Source organism: Trichoderma harzianum, assembly GCF_003025095.1.
Source record: "Trichoderma harzianum CBS 226.95 unplaced genomic scaffold M431scaffold_13, whole genome shotgun sequence".
In the NCBI taxonomy this organism is placed as follows: domain Eukaryota; kingdom Fungi; phylum Ascomycota; class Sordariomycetes; order Hypocreales; family Hypocreaceae; genus Trichoderma; species Trichoderma harzianum.
Window position 1 is genome coordinate 595327 of NW_020209261.1, and position 22298 is coordinate 617624.

A 22298-nucleotide genomic window follows, 5' to 3' on the forward strand; every position below is an offset into this window, starting at 1 on the left:
TTACCCCTTCAAGAAACCATAGCAAACGGAACCGATAATGAGAAAAAAAGTAAAACTGCTACAACGCGCTCCCCTTACCAAATCCTCTTTTCAACCATGTCATATCGAAATACACCCTGGTAATCCCCCTCCGGAGTAGCACCCTTCTTATCATCCCCCTTCTTCCTCTTCTTCAAGCCCTCGTTGACATCGGCGTTGATCCAGCGCCTCTTGTCCTCCGTGACCTCGACCTCGCCAAAACCACCGACGCGAACACCATTAGCTTTGTAATTGTCTATTTCTGCCTTGCCTGCTGCGACGAGGGCTTCTTTATGCTTCATCTTTGCGTAGCGATTCCGCGCGTACTTGAGAAGAACCATACCCAGCAGGAGCTTAAGAATAAGCAAGACAAGAAAAATGATGAAGAAGACGACGACCATAGTGACGGCGGCGATGACGTCGTCGGAGGTCCATATGTACCAGGGACGAGAATTGAGCGGGTGGTCAAACGGATAGCCGTAGGTAGCCCGGCCAAGGGAGTCGCGAATGAGGGAGTCGAAGCGGTTGAGGGCGGCGATCATGGCGGGCGACGAGGGCGTTGCGGAGGCTTCCGTGAGGGAGGTCTGCGTGGATATGGGGAGGGGCATGGGGATGTGGGCGGAGAGGAGCATGTGGTATGTCTGGATGGAGGCGCGGATGAAGAGGCATGATAGGGGGATGACGGCGAGGCCGAGACGCCTGGTGAGGGATGGAGCTGTAAAGGCCTTGGAGAGAGTGTTAGTTTGTTTGTGGTATGAAACTGAAGGTAAAGGAGACACTTACGTTGGTATAGTAGTCCTTGCACAAGATGTCGAGGATCCTGCTGTAAAACTTGGGCTTCATGTTGTTGAACTTGGTCACGTACGCATGCTTGATGGAGTCTACAAGCATCTCGCTGCCCACAACAATGAGGAACGGCGACAGGACCTCTCCCGACATGACCCAGGACGGCAAAACGGTGAAACTATGAGGAAGAATGCTAGGCGAATGGAGGGGCGCTGCTTTCGTGGGAGTGTCGTTCATACCGGCTCCTGGAACCGAAAGGCCGCCGACCTCGACAATGTTGCGCATGCCGATGATGAGGAGCATGACCCAGAGCTGGAAGCGCTCCACGATGTCGGCGCAGGTCAGCTGGAAGAGGCTGTCTTTTTCGAAGCGCTTGAAGACGGTGCTTTTGATTTCGACAAACTGATTGGATAGGAGGAGAGTGAGGAGAGCGTTGGAATAGGAGTTGACGGCGACGTTGAGTGTAATGACTTGATAGTACAAGGCGATAGAATGGAGGACGCAGTATATCAGGGCGAGAACAAACATTCCCAGGGGCAAGAGAACCTTGGACCGACCCGACGAGTTGCGGGACAGCGTCTCGGAGCTGAACAGACACTCGAGGATATCCTGGCCCAGGGCTGACAACAGCTTGTCGCCAACTTCCAGGATGTTGTATACGACGTATAGCTTAATGGCTGACTGTGCGCGGATAAGATGGTACATTCTGCTGGCGTCTAGATTCATCAGCACAAGTGAGCTGCATATGATGACGGCGCCCTGCAGTAGATCGGCCTTGTGAAACGACGAGAGGTTGGACGGCATCGATTTGGTCCGTCGATGGCGGAACGAGCCGGACTTTGGTCCCGGGCGACGGGCCGAAAGCGATGGCACCTTTGTGGGAGTGTCGCTGCTGCGGACACGCGAATCTGCGCGGATCCCATTCGGACGTTGCCGTATGCTGGGCGACATGCCATCGACAGAGACCTCGCTGGCTCTGCTACAGCTACGCGAGCGGCCACTGTCGGAGGCATCACTAATCCTGCGGCCCCGAACCGCTCGCGCTCGTCTCCACAGCCGGCCAAGGCCGTACCAGACGAAGCCAACCAGCCACTTGACCTCTTTGAAGATGACGTAGATCCACCACCGCACTAGAACGGCGAGGGCCATGGTGAACCTGATGGGCAGGATAGTGAATGTGTGTAGCCAGGCGTCTAGACAGGCAAGCGCACCAAAGTAGAGAGTGCGCTCTAGGAACGGGGGGATCAGGAGGACATTCTTGAGACGCTCGAACTTGACGGCGTGGGACTCGTACGGAACGTCGTTTGTGTAAGATTGGTGTATATAGAGAGGACTAGGGCGTTGCTGGGCCAGTTCGAGCTGTAGATGGGTGGGAATCGACATTGGAGGGAGAGGAATGATAGGAGGAATCGGAGAGGGTGGCCGGACGCCGGAGTTGGGAGGCTGGACAGGCTGTTGCGTCGCAAAGGCCGGCGGCCCGGTCTTGATGGGCGGCGATACCACGCTCCCGTTTGCGCCGCCATTGACGCCGTCGAGATTCAACTGCAGGCCCTGAGCAAAGGATAACCGTCGAGGAGACGCGGAAGGTTGTACCACCACCACATGGCCATCTCGGCTCGTCGGCGGCGTCGAGACGGTCCTCGAGGCGGACACGGATCGTCGCATAGGCGTTCGGGCTTCCCTGGGCACTGCGGTATAGCCGTGGAGCTGGCGGAAGGCCTCGTCTGGACGCATATCCGGCGGTCTCATGAGCGCCTGTCGAATCGCCTCGCGCTCGTCGACAAAGCTGGACGCAGGCGCTGGTGCTACAGGCAGAGACTTGGGCTCGTTGGTCAGCTGCTGTATCTCAGCTGCCGTCAGTTTCTGGACATTGTCGTGGCTCGGGGTCTTCTTCATGGTGCCGCTTCCGCTGCGCTGCCTCTGCATGTCTACGTCCTTCTGCCTTGAGCTCGACCTCTGGTTTATGACGGGGCTGGCACTGCCGTTGCCATTTGTGTTGCCGTTTCGGTGTCCGTTTCGATGCCCATCTGCATGTCCATTTCCGTTCCCATTTCCATGTTCGTGCCCGTTGCTATGCTCATATCCGATCCCAAGTCCATGCCCATTCCCATTCCCGTTTCCATTCTCCCAGCCCCCGTTGTAGGCTATCGTCCCCGCCTCCTCCCTTGTGTCGTAATGCCCGGCGAGGCTGTTGGACGAGTTCTTCCTCGACGACGCCGAAAAGGCCATCGCCGGGCTCATCGGGTCTGCGGTCACGGCCATGCCGGAAGATGCTCTAGTTGGTCATGCTGCTGCTGTCTATGTTGATGGTGAGACGATTCGACGCCCAAAAGAGCATGACAACAGCGCGGTTGAAGTTGTGAAGAATGAGAGACAATGTCTGGCCATGGATGGATGCAAGATGGTCGCAAGATCAGTGGCTCGAATTGAGGTCCATGTGGCCAAAAGTGGCTTGTGGGCTAGGCGCTGTGGGGGCTGCTACAGGCGCTGCCGCTTAGCTCCAGGCGCTAAAGCACGGGCTACTTACGGAGGACAACCAGCACCCGCGTATTAGACTGATTCTTGGGTTAGGTATCTTTAATGATTTACATGGGATTCAACGCATCATCTCAAATTTCAAAGAACAGCTCAGCATAGTTGAATTCATTCTATATACGACAACTAAGCTACGCTGAGCGCCGGCAAAACAACGTGCTCCTTGATAACTTTTCTTCTTTCTTTAAACAACGACAAACCCCTACAGATGCTGGTCAAACCAAGTCACAGCCTGGAAAAAGGCCTGCTCTTTGGACCACTTCTCAATCTTGACGCTGGTATCGCAGCGGACAGCAAAGCCGTGCACAACGCCCGAGTATAGGTTAATCTGGAAAGGCTGGCCGGTCTTGATGAGAATCTCCTCCGACTTGTGGCGCTTCTCGGCAGGGAAGATGTGGTCTGTCTGGGCGGCGGCAATGGACAGGGGGCCAGTGATGGCGGCCAGCTCGTCCTCTTCAACCATGGTGGGATGGGCGACGTAGCCGACGTCAATGCCGTCCTTGTAGTGGCGAACCACGTACTACCAATCATGATGAGTTGATGTGCGTAATGGTGAGGTGAGGTGATGATAGTCGCTTACCTTTGCGCCGAAGCAGTAGCCAACGGCTCCGATTCTCTTGATACCCAGATCTTTGAGCGTCTTGATGGCATTGACGATGATGGGGTCGATGGCAGGGGGAGTGTGAGGGTTGTCACCAGTCGAGCCCTTGGTGATCCAGGCCGCAAAGTCAAAGTCGCCAGTTCGGTTCAGCTTGAGGGCATCGCCGTTGAAGATGTCTGGGAGCAGGACAGTGTAGCCCTGAGCGGCAAAGTTGTCGGCCAGCAGCTTGCTGTTCTGCCAGATGCCAATGACATCGGGAACGAAGAGGATGCCTTGGCCATCACGAGCCTTGCCCGCAGGGGGGGTGGCCAAGTAGGCGTCAATGTTGCCTTCGATCTTGATGTCCTTGCCGGTAGTCTCACCCCTAAGTGGCGGTTAATGAGTAGTCTGAGATTCTTTTCATGTTTTGTTTTATTTTGCAGAAGATTAACCCATGAGATTTTTTCAATTGTGAATGATGATTCAGCTCATGAGTCTTTGCCAACGTCTCTTTGTATTTTTCTCTCTTGCGCTCTCTATTTTGTATGCGGGGCAATGCAAGAAAAAAGAGGAGACGGGCTACGACCCGAGCTGCAAGATGAGATCTGAGATCAAATCTACAAGGAAACAAAAATGAAAACTCACTCGTGAAGGGTGCCGACAACACAGCATTTGTCAACATGCCCTGAAGCCATCTTGATAGTCTCGATCCTTGACAATTTTGACTGGAAATGAAGTTGTTGGACAAGACAAAATAGCGCGCTTTGTCAGATATTTGAAGTCTTTGGAGGTTCCTGAACCGCCCTGGTGGGGTAGCGGAGAACGGCTCAACTGATTGCTTGACCAACGCTCGCCGTGACGCAATTCTCGAGCTCCATCCTCGCGGGGTTCGGGTTTCGTCGAGTCGAAATTAGGAAATAATCTGTCAAACAGGAAAAAAGAGGAGCAAGCCTCTGTTCTCTGAGAAGCGCCGAGACTGGGCTATTTTGGGCAAGATACGCGAACCTGAGCGATTTCACTAGCGGGTGTTGCGCTCGGCACCGGAATTCTCACTTTAAAGATCTTAGGAACCGTCCGCTTTGCCGGAATGCTTACTTTAAACGCCTAGGAACTATCCGCTTTGCAATAGTTTCAACTCGTGTTTTTCCATAGCTTTGGGTCAACAGAAAAGACAACTTCCGATAAACCCCACCTAACTCCTAATTCCGAACCGGAACTGGGTATCGAGGGGGTATTCCGGATCGTTGAAGCGCTGTGGAGTTGAAACTCGCCTGGACTCTGGACTAAGAGATGTTGCGATTAATCAGCCGGCAATTCAATCCGCGCTTGCTAATGCGTGTTGGTTGCTATCTCAAGACGCAGCAACTGATAAGAGCGCCGTTGTATGGCTTGCAGCATTGACATGATTCAGATTCAGATCTGACACATGGCTAATCCCCGAGTTCCTTTACTTGCTTCGGATTCCCTTTGGTTTGCGCTTCTTGAAGACCACCGGCGTTATCCCACTCGACTCCTCTCCCTCCTCGGGCTTGATCACAGGTTCCCTTTTGATGGATGGCTCTGAAGTGTCGGGATCTGCTTTGATCGAAACGTTTTCCTCTTTGGGTATTCTTGCCTTGGATGATTCGTCATCTTCGGCAACTTCTTCCTTCTTCACTGCGCTCTTATTCTCGGCTGCTTCTGTCTTGGGTGGCATTGTTGTACTCAGCAGCGCATCTAGGTCTTCGTCTTCGTCGTCCGGCATGGTCTTTGAGTCGCGACCCCATCTCCTTGGCTTCTTGAAAAGTCCTCGCATAGCCTCCTCTTCTTCCTTCTGCTCTTCCGTCTCCTCGCGTTTTCTGACACCAGTTGCCTTGGCCTCAGTCTTTGTTTCGGCATCCGCCTCGCCTTTTTCTTCAATAACAGTCGTTTTGGTCACTGTCCATTCGCCGGGAATCGCCATCTCGGGTCGGAAATCGGTTGGGATTGCAACCCCCAAGGCCGCCAGCTGCTCTCGCTGGGATTTCAGCTGAGACTCTGATGGTCCTGAAGCCCTGGCTGAAGCTCCCGAAGGACCGGACGATGATGATCCGCCGACAACGCCATTGAGCCTGGCAATCTCTTGTTTTGCCCTTTCCTTTTCGCGCTCTTCTCTTTCGTGGTTGCGGTGTAGATCTCGTAATGATCGCTTCAAGGCGCCCTGATGCTTTGCAGTGGCTTCGTGATTTGCTTTCTCGATTTTGGTGTCGCGCACGTAGCACGAGCAGTGCTTGCACCAATATTTTGGCGTGGATTTCCAGTATTCTGACATTTTTCTCTTGTGGCTGTTGTTCTGCCGGAGATTGGCAAGCTGTCGCGTGTGTATGCAGAAATCAGATGCAAAGGCGCGGCAGCTCTGCACAAGGCAAGAACAATACGCATGATTACGTAATCTTTATTGCACAGTACAGAGTACAAGATTCTGTGCTTTGCTCGCTGGCCTCACAATCACAACTTACAACTTACGCTCATCTTACTATGATTATCATAACTGCATGCAATTTATGTGCTTCAGATGCCAACATTTGATTTATTTTTATTTTCAGACTCCCTGCTATTTTTATTTGCAAGAATACATAATATGCGCAATAATCCATATCATATTACTTCCTCGTGAGCTTCCATCATGTTCAATATTATCGATGTACCATACCAAACAAGATTCAACCATGTACCGCATTAACTTGAAATAATTGAAATCGAAAAAAAAAGAGATTCTTCTTTCAGGACTTGACTTATTGTCCTTTACAGCATCCACAGCGCCTACAAAGCAACGACACCAACCAAGGCGATGGCGAGGGCAATTGAGAGACCAGGGAGAACTCTGGCGCCGCCGCTGATGGGAGGTTGGGTAGTAGTAGCGGGGGGAGGAGGAGCAGCAGTACCAGTTCCGACGGGTGCCTGGGGCTGGCCATCGGAAATCTGAGTGACAGGAGGAGATTCTGGCTGCTTGGCAGATTGTGTTGGGGCCTGAGGCTGACCGTCGCTGATCTGAGTGACGGGAGGAGCCTGGGGTTGTCCGTCACTGATTTGAGTAACGGGAGGAGCTTGAGGCTGGCCGTCACTGATTTGAGTAACGGGAGGAGCTTGAGGCTGGCCATCGCTGATCTGGGTGACGGCAGGGGGTTGAGGCTGTTTGGCAGATTGAGTTGGGGCCTGAGGCTGACCATCGCTGATTTGAGTGACAGGAGGAGCCTGGGGTTGTCCATCACTGATCTGGGTGACAGCAGGAGGAGCTTGAGGCTGTCCATCACTGATCTGGGTAACTGGCTGTTTGGCAGATCCTGTTGGGGCTTGAGGTTGTCCATCGCTGATCTGAGTGACAGGAGGAGCTTGGGGCTGACCGTCGCTGACCTGGGTAACTGGAGGCACCTGAGGTTGTCCATCACTGATTTGAGTGACAGGGGATTTACCTCCGCCGCCGCCGCATGGAGTCGTGTGGCCTTGGACCTGTCCGTCACCGATCTGGCAGATGGGGATGGCAACAGTGGTAGTGTGGACTTGCGGCTGGCCATCAGAAATGGCTGTGACAATGGTGGTCTGGACAACCTTGGTGCCAACAGTGGTCTCTCCTCCACTGCCACCGCTGCCTCCATTGCCGTTGTTGTTGCTACCGCTGCCGCCGCTTCCACCGGAGCTACCGCCAGAGCTACCGCCACTGCAAGGGATTATAGTGATCTCGACGGCCTGGCAATGCGGTGCCCACTTGCGGTCGTACAAGTTGTAGAAGTTTCCAGATTGGCATTGATACCAGGTAGTCTTTCCTTGCAGGGCCAATGAACCATCCTGGCAGACAGCGAAGCCGCTGGCGACGATAGTCCCGGCCTGGGGCGGGTTATCGAACTGGAACTGGTAGTTGGATGCGATATAGCCGGTACGACCCTTGGCATCTTTGAGAATTCCACCCTCAAGTGTCAGTAGCAGGGCGTCAGCGTTATCACAGGATCGTTTCTATGTGAGAGATATCAGTACGGCTCAAGAACATGGATGGATGTCATCTAATACTAACCTGAATATCCCGCTTGTTGACCTTGGCAATTGTGACTTCGAACTGGCCATTATACGATGAAGCACAGCTATCATCGCGGGGAGAGATGAGAGGATTGGCGGAGGCCGACCCCAGAAGAGCGAGAGCTGCCAAAGTCCACTTCATGGTTGCTGTTTGAGTGATTGTCAGCTGTAAGTCCGTGCAAACATCCAACGAAGGATATATAATAAGCTTATATATATAGACTCATACCTTGTGAAGTTTGTTGACCACTGTAGATGCAGTATGATTTATAACGAGAGGCTTACTAAACGAAGGTCCTATTTCTCCCCTCAAACTGTGGGTAGAATGAAAGAACAAATAAAGAATGTCCGATGAATCAACCGCACCGAATTATCCCAGGAAGTCTTTTAGAACGAGCAAACTTGCCAGGGCGACGGGAGGCGGTTGGGTTCATATAATCGTTTACGGCCGGCCAGACATGTCATACGGTCGTTCTCAGTCACATTCTGGCCCGCGATCAACAGACGATCGTTCCATTTCGATGAGCTGTACAGTAGTGTATAGGCAAGCCACGAAGCTACATCGCATAGTGTGGATAGAATGGCGAACCCAAAGTGGGTGTTGGTCCACTTGGACACAGGCCACAGGAGCTTTTTGAGAGCTGAGACGAGAGGAGTGATGTCAGATTTCCAATATATGACATCGTAAGTTGCTATTTGCATCGGCCCTTGTCTTGAAACACCTAACTCGCTTTCATCGCCTTCGTCCTAATCACTCCATTTCAAAGTCTTCATCTCTGCAGCTAGTATAATACGATGTTACTCCAGCGCTATCAGAAACGCATCCCCCGCGCGAATGTGAATGTCCATGCCGATCAATTACTCCGGCCCAGGGAGAATGAAAGAAATCCTTCACATATGCGGCATGTATTTATTCAGGGGCATGGGAACGGACGGCGCCGATGTGCAAGATACAAGCATACAGCCATCGACACTAGTTGCTAGCCACCGCGCAACGCCCACATATACGACCCGGCTAGCCAACGAAAGTTTCCCCGGTTAAAGACGAAGCATGTTTTAGTAGCTTCATATGTGGACGGCACATGAAGCTCCCTACCAAGCATGGACGAAGCGTCATGTCTCACAGTTTATCACTTACCCCTCAAGGGAAGAGACGCTCCGGAACAAATACCTCGCCGTCCCTCCACCCCAGTTACGCCGAGGATGTTTTCATCAAATTGTTTTTTTCCCGAATAAGAGTTCGATGGTTTTACTACTGTTGGTTATTTTTATGATGATGCAAATGCTGTCATAGCAAACAAACAGACCAACAGCTTATGACGCTGTTTCTGTTTGAGAGCAAACTCTGCGAACCTTTGCACATGGTTCGTTGACTGTCGATCTCTCGATCCGCCGAGGCACTAGCGCCGCCCTTGTGCAGGTCCTTTTCCGGCTTGCCGACGAAGGCCTCGTCAATCAATCAATCTATGACTGAATGGGTGGTGCCTAGCGGGTAAAGAGGAGCTCGTATTGGAAAACTCAATTGGGGAATTTTGGCCAATCGGTCTTCGATGTTCACCTTGGCTTGCTAATAGCGTCGCTTCTATAAATTGTCTTCCGTTCTATGTATGCATGTTAGTTAGGTAACGGTATTGTAGTTTCGTCTCGTGTTCCGATAGCCGCGCAATGAAGCTCGACGCGAAGAGTCCGGCAGAGCAATCGGCGATGTTCTAGGTTCGATTCTATGAGATCATGGACGCTTCCGGAGCGGATACTCTCGGTGTGGGATATACGAGTACGGGGAACACCGTCACCAGGCCGGAAGCGGAAACCTCAGCTCGTTACAAACCAATCAGCTGGTCCTTTTAATAAGAAAATTTATTAGAGGTCTTGTCCATATCCGTCGATACCAGCGTGGCAACTCAAAAGACTTCGAGTTATTAGCCACCGACTAAGCTTCAATCCGTCTTACAACGTTTCCCATGACCTTGGTCTTCTTCCCCAGATTCGCCTTCAGCTGCTCCGCATGTGCCTGAGTCTTGCCAAATGCAGCACAAGCCATGCGATCAAGTACGGAAACGGCCGAAACTTGTTGTCTTTGACTCAGGGAAATGTTCACAGCTAGGTACATGTAATCAATGACGAATCTCTTTGCCCCTCGTGTAATAGAGTACCTATGTATGCAGAACCTATATTCTTTTCCGGCACTTTGCCTCTCAATTTACACTTGCAAATTAATGTTGAAAGAAACATGAGGGGTGCGAGGGCAAAAAAGACGACCGGAAAAAACAAGTCGTCGAGTATTCTGGCAACCTTCAGGTGCTGGGTAAATGGATCCAAGCCGCCCATTGTCGTCATGTATAGCCCAGACAGCATCGGCATTGTCTGATTGCCAACAGACAACCAAATGGCTCTGTTCCCCTAGAAAGTAACCACCATTCTGGAACTAGCCCCGAGGAAGAATAGAAACAACCCGCGAAGTAGGAACCGCTCCCTGTGTTCTGCCAGCTGACAATTTCCTGCTCAAATGCTCTCAGCACGTAATATCTTGACATCTGCCCGTGTATTCTCCTTCTTTACTTGCGGTCTATCGGCCTCAAGGGATGATCCGACACCAGCTCCGTGACCCATAGCCTGAGTAGCACCGTTAGCTTGGCTCGCGTTTGGGGGTTCGGTAATATCTATGTTATAGGAGTTAACATTCTAGCATTTCCAAAGATTAAAATCATCATTTCAGAGTAACTTACTTGGCAGAGGTGTTATTTCAACTTCCTTAGGATGAATGACTCTCAAGAGGTCTTTTGCGTACGCTGCGGCTGCTATAGCCGCATATTGCAGCCAGATTTTGTTTTTATGGCTATCCGTGTAATCATATATACCTTTAATAAGAAGGCAGGGGAACGTACCCATCAGACCTGCAAACTCCCGATCAGTACAAACCAAGCTCTTCCCGGGGCTTGGTGGCGGATCTCGATGTATAGGAGACACCATCACCGGACTTCCAGAAGCTATCAAGCCTAAATGAACGACTGAACGGGTAGTCTTCCTGGCACCTCTGTTTTCTATTTGAGTCACGTCGCAAGACGAGCAATCTTCCCCAGAAGAATGCTTATATTCGAACTTGAACAGCCGATCATGCTCCACTCCGGGATATCCAGCATCTTCTAATGCCGGCACGCCTAGATTCACAACTTGGTCTATGTCCGTCCACATTTTGCCCTTGCCGAAGCCGTGATCTAGCTGTAGGCGCCTTATCGCTTTGAGCAACACCGGGGGAGGCTTGTTGAGACCACCTGCAGGTTTAATCCTAAAGCTAGGTTCACCTGCCACTCTGACCGCAGCATATTGGAGAACACCGCCTGAACCATTCTCAGTTAGAACAATAAAGACGCATTTCATTCTAAAGCGGTAAAGGGTAGGTACCTGTAGCTTCACCATGTCCGTTCCCAGGGCTACCCACTACGACGTCTCCAAGTCTAATATCTTTTCGTGGATCGGAATTTGGTGGTCTTGGAACAGCCCTGCCAACTCCAACCATCAGTGCAAACCTAATATTAGGAAAAGCACGAGCTGCTTGAGTGGTAGCTCTTACGCCATATGATCCAGGGAAGACAATAACGACATTATGATTCGCCATTTTGCCGAGAAAATAGTTATTATCATCAATCTCCTTTGGAGGAAGCGGATCGTGCTCCTCATCCAGCAGTGCTCTTGCTGCGCAAAGTGCAGGGTCAAGCATGCATATCCATCCCACTGTGTAGGAGTCATACGTAAGTTCCCTGATTTGAGATTGTTAGTTGAGCATAGGCTGCCTCACAATGATGAGCAAGCGTGAGTAAAGTCATGGCTTACTCTGTCATCCCCTCTTGTAGTAATTAATTGTCGCTACAAGGCAGTGATTACAGGTAATAAGTGTTGAGGACCCAATACGCTGAAAGATGAGACCGTGTCGATGACAGACGCGTCTTGAAATGTAACATTACATGTAGTCTTTTCTCATGTAATAGGCGGGGAAGCATCCCACGTCGGGTACCAAATATATCAGGCTGTAAATCCTGTCCAATGAGCCGTGTATGCCTCACCCGTCCCTCGTCGCATCCAATCATCTAATATCTTCGTTATGGGGGGGCCATGGCAGCCTCTCATAGGTGGCCGCGACCAACAACAGCAACTCGCATAACGCTAGACTGAGGTGGTCGAAATGGGATGGATTACTACTCCATAAGGCTGGCGTGAGAACAACAGTTGATGCTTTTCCAGGCCTCGCTATAAATTATGAATCTTTCCCATTTTTCTTAATGATCTTCGGGGAAAGCTATAAGGGCACATTAAATGATATGTACCTTGTCAATTGCGTCTATTTGTGCTCCTTCATAATATCTCGTCTAAAGGCATCCGCCTCCGAGAGGCTCATCGGCTCATTATGGCCTGTCATTTCTTTCATCAGTCCTTGACCTTTCGGGGTGTTGCGTGTAAGGTTGTTCCACCAGTCCTGTTGTTGCGGAGGAACATTACGGTCGAATATGTTTGGTAACTTGGGTTAACTAGTCAAAGAGTCACATATCGCTGATGGCCAGGGACAGTAGGATCCAATAGCTCGAACGGCTCTCTTGGATGTTTCATCGGGTTAGGCATTGTGACGTTGCCGATCTCTCGAAAAGGTAAGATGTAATTAAAGTTATCCCTGAATAGCCCTTCCCATGTGAACCCGAAAATCTCCCTAACGGCTTCAAGTTCTATCGAAGACTTGTTGTATTGGTCTGCTGGGATATTCCACGTGTTGCGCTCTTTTCGGGGCCGATGAAGGTCTGGGCCGTACTGGTAAAACTCTGAGTCTATAGCCATTTACTGGCGGAATGCAATCCGATTTTCGCTCACATTATGGGCATCGCAAGTGTACACAGCCGAAGCTACGTGTACACAGCCGAAGCTACGTGTACACAGCCGAAGCTACAATTTGCTCGTTCAATCAACCTTCAAGTTCCCAAGTACTACCTTGATACTTTAGGTTCTCTGGGGTAAGCTCGACGCTACTAATCTTGATGACTACCTGGAGGCCTTTGTCGCAAAACGTTTCGTCTAGTCGAATAACGTATGGGTTGTGATAGGAACCTGTATTATTTTTGCTTGTACATTTACTTTATCGCGTAGCTCAGCTGTGCATCAAGCCCAAGCTTTTTTACTCATTAAGGGTGTTACTGAGAAAGCCTCTTCTCGCCAATCGTTGACGATGTCTTTGTCGAAGACGTTGATATGCCAATCCGTTTTACCAGTTATGGTATTCATCACAGCGATCATGGCAAACTCGCGCACGGTCACGGTATGTATTTCTCTCATTCTCCAATGCCATGAGCGAATCGTTCCTCACATCTGAATTCCTCTTGAATGGGTATATCTCCAAATCCAGGAACCCTCGGAGGGCCACGTCCAGTATTATCCATGACTAAATCTTTGTGTCGTTCTTTCCATAGTAACCCGGAGACCGCAGTTAAATGGTGAGGTTTTAAATATATAACCCCGTGGGCGTTACCAGACCGTTGCCGTGAGGCGGGGGCACAATATCTCATGATACTGCCCGTGACTTGATTCATAGTGGACATTACCATGTCGAATACGAAATTCTAACCTTCTAAAGCTAGAACGCAACCTGGGCAACGTTTTCACGATAGCCTAGAACCAACGGCTTTAACAGGGATACGCCGGATCATTAACCAGATACAGTGCAATGACAAAAGAGTGAGGCCAACTAACTATATAGGGTGTATTTCGAGAGGACAACTTCAGTATTTTAGGCGATTCGAGAAGGGAGAATAAGCCGAGCGAGCTCTGAATTGGCTTTCGTTAATGTTAAATTGCTAGAGGCCTCAACTGGGCACGATACGCGTATCATGCAACTAGAGAGCAACGATTCCGCGAGTCTTTTCAACTAGCTAGTGACTCAATAAGGATAAAGTAATAGAAGAAGGCACCTTTTATCTCTTTGCAATCATTCTTACCCATGAGCTTACCAGTGACCTGATCCTCTGAGGGCTCTTGTTTGGTGAACCCTTCAATGAAATGGAGTGGTAAGTGGGATGGGATACTTGACTTACCGTAAGTGAAGCGCTGATGGTCTCGAGAGAGTGTTTTGAAGAGAGAAAGGTAATAAAAAGGGGCTCCATAAAGAGGAGAGATAATACTAAAATCTCTCTAAGTTTCGATGTATAAGAGAGTCGAGGGCCAAGAGCATGCGTGATGACGCAATTAGTTTAAGAAACTTGTTGAGTCTAGGAACTAAGACAAATATCTATCTATACACACATCGCTGTGTTACAGAGTAGTGAGAATTGAGATATAGGCATATAGTTGCTCGAATATTTGCTGCTTCGCTGTTTGGTTAGCGATCAAACTCATAGACACTGTCTAAGGAGCAAGGTCGACAGATCCGGCTCCGAAGCAGGGCACAACAGCTGCCAGAAGAAGAGCGTGCCAAGGACTTTGCCGACGGGCCACGCGACTCTAATATCAGTGTCGCTGCATCCAAACAGACTGCTATACTCACAAGCAGAGATGAAGTTTTGGAGGCGGCGAAAGAGAAGAAGCAACGTAGAGGGGTCGTGTCATTCCTAAGATTGTCTCCATCGACTTGCCACTAGTTCAAGGGAAGTCCAATTAGACATAACTCGGCTTACCTCACATAAGAACTAGCACTCGGACTTCCGGAATTAGTGTAGACTATTGGATTCTGGTAGGTTTCCTGTATGTTTCAAGTTCGGAGTTAACTTTTCTGCGAAAGACTGGCTATCAGATATCGTATTTGAGATATAGTATATGAAGAAAGCGAAATTCCACCCAACTAGTATAAAATATCTGCCCAAGTCATCATTACATCACTTCTAATACATTACCAACAATCTCAATCCATGTTTCTCAACTTAAGGCCGCTGTTGAGGTAAAACCAGAATATTGAAAATGTCACTGCCACGCTCCAAGACCTTACCACCAACACCCTTTTTACCCGAACCCGTCGTGTCAGACTGCGCCAGCATCAACAATGTAAAAATATGGTATGCGCTCTATGGCGCACCACTGAATCTTCATCGGACCCCAACGGTATTCTTACACGGCGGTAAGATTAGCTCTCGTTGGTGGGCACATCAGATTCGACATGTTGCTGGTGCAGGACACTCAGTCATTGCAATGGATACCCGAGCACACGGCCGATCAACTGATGATCCCCAAGTCGCCCTTTCATATGATCTCTTCGCCGACGATGTTGTGGCCTTACTCGACCATCTTCAAGTGCCTTGTGCCAACTTCGTCGGGTGGTCGGATGGCGCCAATACCTGTCTTTCTTTGGCAATGAGACACAAGCATAAAGTAAAGCGCATATTTTCTTTCGGCCCGAACTACAGGCCAGACCAGGCGATACCTTATGCAGGCGAGACAGTGCCGTTTGTCTCTGATCTTATGAATCGGATGAAGGAAGAGTACGAAGCTATTTCACCTACTCCGGAGAAATTCGATAGCTTCAAGGCAAAGGTCGTAGCAATGCAGGAATGTTCACCAATGTGGACCGAAGAAGACTTTTCCAAAATTGACCTAAAGTCCACAGATGCTCATCAACGCCCTCTTGTGTGGATTGTTACTGGCGACTCGGAGGAATTAATCCAGGGCTGGGTCGCTCAAAAGATTGCAGACATGATTCAAGGATCGGTATACTTGGCGTTGCCTGATGTCAGCCACTTTGCGCCATTGCAAGATCCTGAGGGATTCAACAAAGCACTGGACCAGTGGCTATCTCAATAAAGGTGTGGTGGATGATGCGTGCTGACCTTGTTTTGAGACCCCCACAAAGCAGCTAGATACATCATCATCGCGAGATTCACACAGTCATTAGCCCTTGTAATATATTACAGTTGCTCTTGAGAGCCTTGGGTGTTTCTCATTTCATTCACTGACTTCACTCATCGCACTGCTCAATACATATTCCGTTGTTCTGCATCAGGTCGTACCTAGGCAATAACTTTTGTAATGTGTTCGTACACAAGATAGGGGACGTCTCATTCATGCATTGTTAGTCAGTGTATAATGCATTTAGAAAACTAATTACTACGGACTTGGTGGAGTTTCATTCTAGGTTGAGCTGGAGCAATAGAACCTATTGATACTGTTAACGCCGTTGACGATGTTAACGCTTTTAACGCTGTTGACGAGGATGTTGATACTCTTAACGCTCTTAACGCTTCTAAACGCTGTTAACAATGTTGACGATGCTGCCAATGTTGGAATACGTCTCACCAACGCTGTTAATTTAACCCGAGTGATTGAAAACAATAATTACATATACCTAACTTACTTTTTAAAAAAAAAATCTTAATTGAAGTAATTATCATCAGTGAAAAAGTATTGGAAACGTCGCTGTCGACTACATATATAGGTATATAGACTAGCTTTAGTCCGACAACCACGGACTTGTACTCTTGACTTTGTCCTCACCAATTGTTTGTTCTGCCATTCAACCCCTGTAATAACATCTACGGGTTTGTGGTTCTTTTACATGCCTCCTTTCATTGCTGCCTGCGGCGTCCTTGCCGCCCCTTCCCAAGACTCGGCGGAACCAGAGTTGCCATCATGATTTTACGTCTTGCTTCTTAGTACTTCACGCGGCGCAGAACTGACATTGATCGAGATTATTTGCATTAAAAGTTATGGAATCTACCACCCTACTAGTATTTCTTAGGGCAGACTCTTCCAGTCTTCAATATGGACTGGATTTCCTGGCTGTAAGTGCAGCCATTGGTCACCGCCTGATCACTCGAGCCAGCGTCCCAGAGCATAATGCCTCCGAAACCAGGATGATATCTGTATTCGTTGATGAGTTTTGCCGCCTCATCTGGGGTCACTGCAATCGTTGGGTCAGTAAGCTGCACTCGATGGAGAATGAAGGGTTAGACATACAAAAGTAGTTCTCATCATTGTCAGCCGCGTCGGGGCTAGCCGGCAAGCCAATGTACAGCTTTGCTCCCTTGCTCTGCGAGAAGGATACCGTGATGAATTCCTGGAAGGCATCGTAGGAGAAGTATTGCAGCGATCCATCCTTGGGGTTGTAACCACTGATGGCGCCACGGGCCGAGCATTGCGGAGTGTTGTAGAATTGGATGTAAAGTAAGTCGAATTTTCCGTTGAACATCATGTCTCCCATGTTGGCGTCAGGAACAATACACTGCGGCGCGCCCGTCATGTAGTACTTCTTGCTATGATCTGTCTCAAAGAGTTGGTTCATCTCCTGGACAAAGAAGGCGTACGAGAAGGCGCTGTCCGGGTTCTCAATGTCCATGTCGAACCCGTCTAGCACTGCGGTTCCAAAAGGTCGCGGACCGGTGTAGTTGGCCTGTACAGGTCCAAACATACCCCAGAGTTGGTTCGCCAAGTCTTGGATGGAGGTCATGTTGTCGAACTGGACCGATCCGCCTCCGCCTCCTATGGAGAGCATGATCTTCTTGCCCTGCGACTGGCAGTACTTGATGTCCTCCTCTACGGTTTTGCACTCGGAAGACTGCGTGGTGCTAGTGGTAAGGTTGCAGGAGTCGACATTGCCAAACCAGTCGGTGGATGGGTAGGAGGAGAAGAAGGCCAATGGGATGATATCAGGTCCGGCACCCGGTTTGCAGTAATCGGCGAGAGGTCGTTCCGATGGCGATTGGCCCTGCGCACAGAAATTGTGAGTTGACTGGTCAATGGAATTATGTGAAGCAATCATCATACCCAATACACAACCAACTCTGGTGCTAATTGTGCGACTGCAGATGCAGAAAAGCCGAGGAGGCTCAATGACACGAGAGAAAGGCGCGACAACATGATGGCACGATGCTGCTTGATGGAATTGACAGACGGAATGATACGGAAAGGTCTCTTCGGCCCATCGCTCGAACTATATGAGCAGGCCCATGGTATTTATCACAGCCAATTCACAACCTTGGTCGCGCAGCTCTTCACCTAGTCTCATCTCTCATCCCATCCCATCATACGTATCAGTTGTCGGTCAGATCGCATTAGCTCTTCGCGTCCCTGGATTAGCGCCCGCATACTCCACGTCAGCTTCGGCCCGGTACACTGTCAATTGAATCGATGTTGATAGCGAACCTTGACTGAAATGCAACCATAGCCAGGCACTGAGCGGGCGATGCAACCAGCCTAGAATGAAACAGTAAGGTAGCTAATAGCTAGTTCCGGGGAGCCTTTCGTTGAACCGTCTCCGCCCGGATATGAATTGCCGTCCAGTTACGGGGGGGTCAATAACTGGTAATATTACCGGCAAACGGTTCACTGGCTTATATATCTCCGTAAATATGCCATATCCTGGTCAAGGTATCTCTGATTTATCCGCCTGTTGTCTTCATCAGAAATGGTCCCCTCTTCACACCTTGAGGGTAAGAGTTGCGCTCTTATATATAAATCTTTGGGAGTGTCATGATGTCCTACTATTGTCTATGTCACACCTTTTCTAATTCTCCATCATCTTCACTCAAACCTCTCATTTCCATAACCCTTTCTGCTTGCCACCTCGATGTTGGTCGTTCTCAAAAAAACATATTGAATATTCTGACAAGGAAGACAAGCAATAAAACCAGATAGATGGGTTCAGAAATAATTTCAGATACTCGACCACGAAATGCAATGAATGACGGTTGCGGTATTCCGATGCTTTGCATATTAATTCCATGTATATTGACTGGAGACAGCAATAGTTTGATGCTTGGGGTCGTCTGACGAGCTGGGAACTTTATCTTTGTCTGTACAAATTCTTCTATTGTGGGGAGCTTCTGATACCCCTCTATCGCATCATCGAGAGGGAGGGGCGCCCAACCAACGTCATATTCGTAATTTCCGTTGTTCATTTTGGTTTCCAGGACGAGAATAAATGATGTTCCGTGTTCAAGAGACTGAAACACCAACCCTGCTTTGAAGTTTGGGTATGTCTTTATGACGAGGTCGCCATCGTCTTCTTTGACGTCGAATCGAAAAGAGCGCCAGGTTTTGTGTGAACCCCTAATCAGCATGTGGCAAAGCTGGGATCTATAGAACAGTCCGCTACTTTTGAGGAGGTTTCGTCTCAAACAAAAGGCATTTTGATAGCGTTTTTTGACCGATTCGGATCCTATTTGAGATTTCTCTTCCTCAAGGTACTCCTCGACCACTCTTGCGGTCGTAGTCCAAGGCTCTTCAAAATAGAGCCTAGTGATATCCGAGGTGCTCTTGATTCCGCATATAGAAGCTAGCGTAGTATTAGAGTCGGAGTGGACCTTAGCTAACTCGTTTCCTCGGACTCGAGCATATCGGCCCGAGCCGAGGCGTTTGAGATATATGCCTGCAGTAGTTGAGGGATTGTCAAAAGAACAGTTGAGTAACAATATCACAAGGTCTCCAGAAGCCCAAGGGTGTCCAATATCTTTGACGAGGGAAGTGATGTGGATCCCTTTGTTGGACATGGTGATCGGGTCTTGCGGTATGTTGGATCCCCAAACACGGACTAATCTGTCAAACCCAGAGTAAGTTTTATATCCCGGAAGTCCCTTGCGCCATGAATTAATTGTAAAGTTATGAAAATCTCTCGGAGATTGCGCAAACAGCCCATATGCCATATCTCGATCTGTCGAAGCAGTTGCGGCTCGCCAGGCAAAGATGGTGTGATCATCAGACTGTTGAAGAATATGCTCCTGTAGTCGAAGAAAAGCTTTCCCTCCTTCCCCGTAGATTAGGGGCATATTGACATCAAAGAGTCCAAATAGGCAGTATGCAAGATCTTCCTCGCGAGTTGTTTCTCTATTAGCAGCCCAACCTAGACGCCTTCCTACGCTGACCTGCTGCAGGGGGGCCGAGCCATCGAGAACATAGTCATTAACCCCTTGATCACTGCAAGTTCTTTGGCAATAGCTGTCCTTTCCGCAATATTCTCCCATGACCTATCATAGAATTCGAGTCGCTGGGGTGCAATAAGCTCTTGCAAAGTCCAACCTCGAGTAAACCACCGGCTATGGCCAAACCCAACAGATGTTGTATTGAGAGTAGGTTTCTCAGTTTTGGGAGATGGATAATCTTCTAAGAACGCATAAGCGATTGCCGAGTTTCTGTACCACTTAAACATGGAATTGATTGCTTCGCTAAGCTCTGCGCTGCTGGTCTTGTCGATGCAGCATGTATCAACCCAAGCGTAATCCAAGCCATGACTATACGCTTTCTTGCAAGTAGATCTAATTTTAGAGAATCCGGCTAACTTTTCTCGTAGATCCGGCGATTGGAAATCTTGAAAAGACACCTCCTCATGGCCCCAAGTATGGGACAAAATGGCATAAGGTGGCGGCTTGCCGTGGAACTGTTGGAGCTTCAAGGTCCTCGTATTGATTAGCCTCATGTTCATAAAGACCTACAAAAAGTCGTCTCGAGGTGAAGGAAACTCTTAGACTCCGGATTGTATCCTCTAAGCGAGAGATGAAGATGTTATCTGATGAAGATTCATCCTTTTGTGGTAGCCTAACCATCATGTGACATGACATGCAGGTGGCTCTCCATATATTCACATATAAACACGGCTGTGCATTCCTCAGATTCCATTTCATTCCTTATTCGATATAATCTATTGATCCCTGATTTAATATAAGCAGTGGTTGTAAGCGAGCTGAAATTGCAAAGAATAGCGTTGGTTGTCTACATGCAAAGTTGGTACCTATGCGTCTCTGCATGGTGCAGGTATGTATAAGTGCAGTATTGTTCTTCGATGTCAAATTCAACTGTTGCTGCCACTACATTTACAGTGAGTTTTTTTGTTTCTTTTTTCCATGTCATTTACACTCAGGCAGCAATGCAGTAGTTGGCGCGTTGTGAGGCCGCCGATAGGCTGCAGCCAGCCTTGATTGGACCGCGATGCAGAAAGGATGCAAGTTCGAGGGGCTTTAAAGAACCTAATTCTGAGAGTTCTGTAATTAATTCAGCTTGTAGGGATCTTTTCTTCAAATTGAGGTGGGATGGGTGGGAGCTAACCAGTAAAGTTGACTGTTAAATTGTCATCAATTCACTAATACAAGTGGTGCATGTTCTGCCTGAAACAATCTGTCGTCATCACCGAGACTCTTTTCGTCAGTCCTTCAGAAACAATAGCGGGACCGATGATGTCGAGCGTTTGTTAGAGTAGTAGAGAGCTCCACCAAAGAGGCCACATTCAGTTTCGCGATATGGCAGCCCTGGGCTCATAGCTTGCTCATTGTTATTTTCCATTGTGGCTTGCTGCGATCCCATTCGGAATGAGGTAGACTACATGTATATATGGTTAGTTGCTTCGTTATGTTCCGGAGGTACAAACTTGGCGCGAATCGTCATGGACCGGTTGTCTGAGGGCAATGGCTTCTTCACAGCTAATGGAAGGGCCATTGAGGCATTGGCTCCGAGTACTCAACATACGCATACATAAGAGTCAATGGGGGCTACTATCCACATTTAAAAGAGGCTTGTTTTTTATAGCTCAAGAGAACTGATCCCTCTACTGGGCGCTAAGCTATAGGCTTTACGGAATCTCTGCCCTAGTTACCATCGCCTCTTGAAAAGGCTCTCTCAGATACCTCTTTTAATCGTCATCCTCATAGATATTGATAGTGATTGGCACGTTGAAATCAATATCACCAATGCAGATTTGGAACTAAACACATTTGTGAGATTATGAACACAATGAAGATGATAACAACTTACGCCGTTGTTGTTGTTGCAGCAAATGATTGTCTCTTCACATGCCGTGGTGTTCTTGCATGCATGGCCTGTAGCATGTTAAATTCGTCCCAGATATAAAAGGGGAATCAAATTATCACTTACCACCCTTCCCATTGCTACTACAGCAGTAGGGATTACCTCCGGAGCAGGCATTTACCTGAGTATTTGTGTCACTGCTGCAGCCTTTGCCGTCATCATCTTTGCCACCATGATCTTTGCCATCATGATCCTTGCCATCATGGCCTTTACCGTCATGGCCTTTACCATCTTTACCATCTTTGCCACCTTTACCTCCTTTGCCTCCTGGTGTCAATTAGAATCCAACTTAAACTTAAGATGCTTAGATAGTTGTCAAAACCTACCATCATTATGATTGTAGTTGCGGGTTGGGAACCTCGGAAACGGGATATCGGCCATAGTAGGCACGCGACGCTCAATAGCTCGGGGTTCAACACCAGGCTCTTGAGCCGGTGATGCCATGGCACCACCAAGGGTGACGAGTGCGTAAAGGATAACAGAGGCGTACATGATGGAAGTGTAAAAAGTAGTGGTGGAGTTGGCACTATTGAGGAGAAGTAGCAGATTTTGCAAAGATGTAAGATAGCGAAAGAATATCCAGAACGGTTTGAGC

General features: G+C 48.9%; 12 protein-coding genes across 12 annotated transcripts; 2 read left to right on the plus strand and 10 right to left on the minus strand.

Annotated features, from left to right (window-relative positions):
• Nucleotides 1-74: 74 nt before the first annotated feature.
• M431DRAFT_94685 (hypothetical protein) lies at nucleotides 75-2730 on the minus strand (the record flags this gene model as incomplete). Its single annotated transcript, XM_024924611.1, has 2 exons — nucleotides 75-743; nucleotides 802-2730. 2 exons carry the CDS (start codon nucleotides 2728-2730, stop codon nucleotides 75-77), a joined length of 2598 nt encoding a protein of 865 aa, XP_024770521.1.
• An 811-nt stretch (nucleotides 2731-3541) lies between these two features.
• M431DRAFT_8894 (hypothetical protein) lies at nucleotides 3542-4614 on the minus strand (the record flags this gene model as incomplete). Its single annotated transcript, XM_024923962.1, has 3 exons — nucleotides 3542-3859; nucleotides 3920-4304; nucleotides 4565-4614. The coding sequence occupies 3 exons, from the start codon at nucleotides 4612-4614 to the stop codon at nucleotides 3542-3544; spliced, it is 753 nt and encodes a 250-aa protein (XP_024770522.1).
• Nucleotides 4615-5366: 752 nt separating this feature from the next.
• M431DRAFT_19652 (hypothetical protein) lies at nucleotides 5367-6209 on the minus strand (the record flags this gene model as incomplete). The annotated part of the gene is made up of 1 exon (XM_024913269.1): nucleotides 5367-6209. The coding sequence occupies one exon, from the start codon at nucleotides 6207-6209 to the stop codon at nucleotides 5367-5369; it is 843 nt and encodes a 280-aa protein (XP_024770523.1).
• Nucleotides 6210-6665: 456 nt separating this feature from the next.
• On the minus strand, nucleotides 6666-8253 carry M431DRAFT_246502 (hypothetical protein). The gene is made up of 3 exons (XM_024913750.1): nucleotides 8178-8253; nucleotides 7947-8095; nucleotides 6666-7888 (listed from the first exon to the last, which is right to left on the minus strand). Exons 2-3 carry the CDS (start codon nucleotides 8088-8090, stop codon nucleotides 6701-6703), a joined length of 1332 nt encoding a protein of 443 aa, XP_024770524.1. The 5' UTR covers nucleotides 8091-8095; nucleotides 8178-8253; the 3' UTR covers nucleotides 6666-6700.
• Nucleotides 8039-8670, minus strand: M431DRAFT_511753 (hypothetical protein). Its single transcript, XM_024919720.1, has 2 exons — nucleotides 8178-8670; nucleotides 8039-8095 (listed from the first exon to the last, which is right to left on the minus strand). The coding sequence occupies exon 1, from the start codon at nucleotides 8648-8650 to the stop codon at nucleotides 8336-8338; it is 315 nt and encodes a 104-aa protein (XP_024770525.1). The 5' UTR covers nucleotides 8651-8670; the 3' UTR covers nucleotides 8039-8095; nucleotides 8178-8335.
• A 70-nt stretch (nucleotides 8671-8740) lies between these two features.
• M431DRAFT_523538 (hypothetical protein) lies at nucleotides 8741-9651 on the plus strand. Its single transcript, XM_024920548.1, has one exon. It carries the CDS (start codon nucleotides 9018-9020, stop codon nucleotides 9240-9242), a length of 225 nt encoding a protein of 74 aa, XP_024770526.1. The 5' UTR covers nucleotides 8741-9017; the 3' UTR covers nucleotides 9243-9651.
• Nucleotides 9652-10383: 732 nt separating this feature from the next.
• Nucleotides 10384-11905, minus strand: M431DRAFT_246558 (hypothetical protein). The gene is made up of 4 exons (XM_024913751.1): nucleotides 11780-11905; nucleotides 11351-11706; nucleotides 10675-11286; nucleotides 10384-10608 (listed from the first exon to the last, which is right to left on the minus strand). Exons 1-4 carry the CDS (start codon nucleotides 11785-11787, stop codon nucleotides 10451-10453), a joined length of 1134 nt encoding a protein of 377 aa, XP_024770527.1. The 5' UTR covers nucleotides 11788-11905; the 3' UTR covers nucleotides 10384-10450.
• Nucleotides 11906-14820: 2915 nt separating this feature from the next.
• Nucleotides 14821-16058, plus strand: M431DRAFT_511756 (hypothetical protein). The gene has a single exon (XM_024919721.1). It carries the CDS (start codon nucleotides 14879-14881, stop codon nucleotides 15713-15715), a length of 837 nt encoding a protein of 278 aa, XP_024770528.1. The 5' UTR covers nucleotides 14821-14878; the 3' UTR covers nucleotides 15716-16058.
• Nucleotides 16059-16635: 577 nt separating this feature from the next.
• Nucleotides 16636-17767, minus strand: M431DRAFT_485555 (glycoside hydrolase family 18 protein; the record flags this gene model as incomplete). Its single annotated transcript, XM_024916298.1, has 3 exons — nucleotides 16636-16811; nucleotides 16868-17615; nucleotides 17675-17767. The coding sequence occupies 3 exons, from the start codon at nucleotides 17765-17767 to the stop codon at nucleotides 16636-16638; spliced, it is 1017 nt and encodes a 338-aa protein (XP_024770529.1).
• A 722-nt stretch (nucleotides 17768-18489) lies between these two features.
• On the minus strand, nucleotides 18490-19398 carry M431DRAFT_94783 (hypothetical protein; the record flags this gene model as incomplete). Its single annotated transcript, XM_024924617.1, has 1 exon — nucleotides 18490-19398. The coding sequence occupies one exon, from the start codon at nucleotides 19396-19398 to the stop codon at nucleotides 18490-18492; it is 909 nt and encodes a 302-aa protein (XP_024770530.1).
• A 105-nt stretch (nucleotides 19399-19503) lies between these two features.
• M431DRAFT_540773 (hypothetical protein) lies at nucleotides 19504-20527 on the minus strand. The gene has a single exon (XM_024921079.1). It carries the CDS (start codon nucleotides 20325-20327, stop codon nucleotides 19761-19763), a length of 567 nt encoding a protein of 188 aa, XP_024770531.1. The 5' UTR covers nucleotides 20328-20527; the 3' UTR covers nucleotides 19504-19760.
• An 883-nt stretch (nucleotides 20528-21410) lies between these two features.
• Nucleotides 21411-22195, minus strand: M431DRAFT_533861 (hypothetical protein; the record flags this gene model as incomplete). The annotated part of the gene is made up of 4 exons (XM_024920901.1): nucleotides 21411-21599; nucleotides 21650-21714; nucleotides 21770-21970; nucleotides 22030-22195. The coding sequence occupies 4 exons, from the start codon at nucleotides 22193-22195 to the stop codon at nucleotides 21528-21530; spliced, it is 504 nt and encodes a 167-aa protein (XP_024770532.1). The 3' UTR covers nucleotides 21411-21527.
• Between the last annotated feature and the right edge of the window lie 103 nt (nucleotides 22196-22298).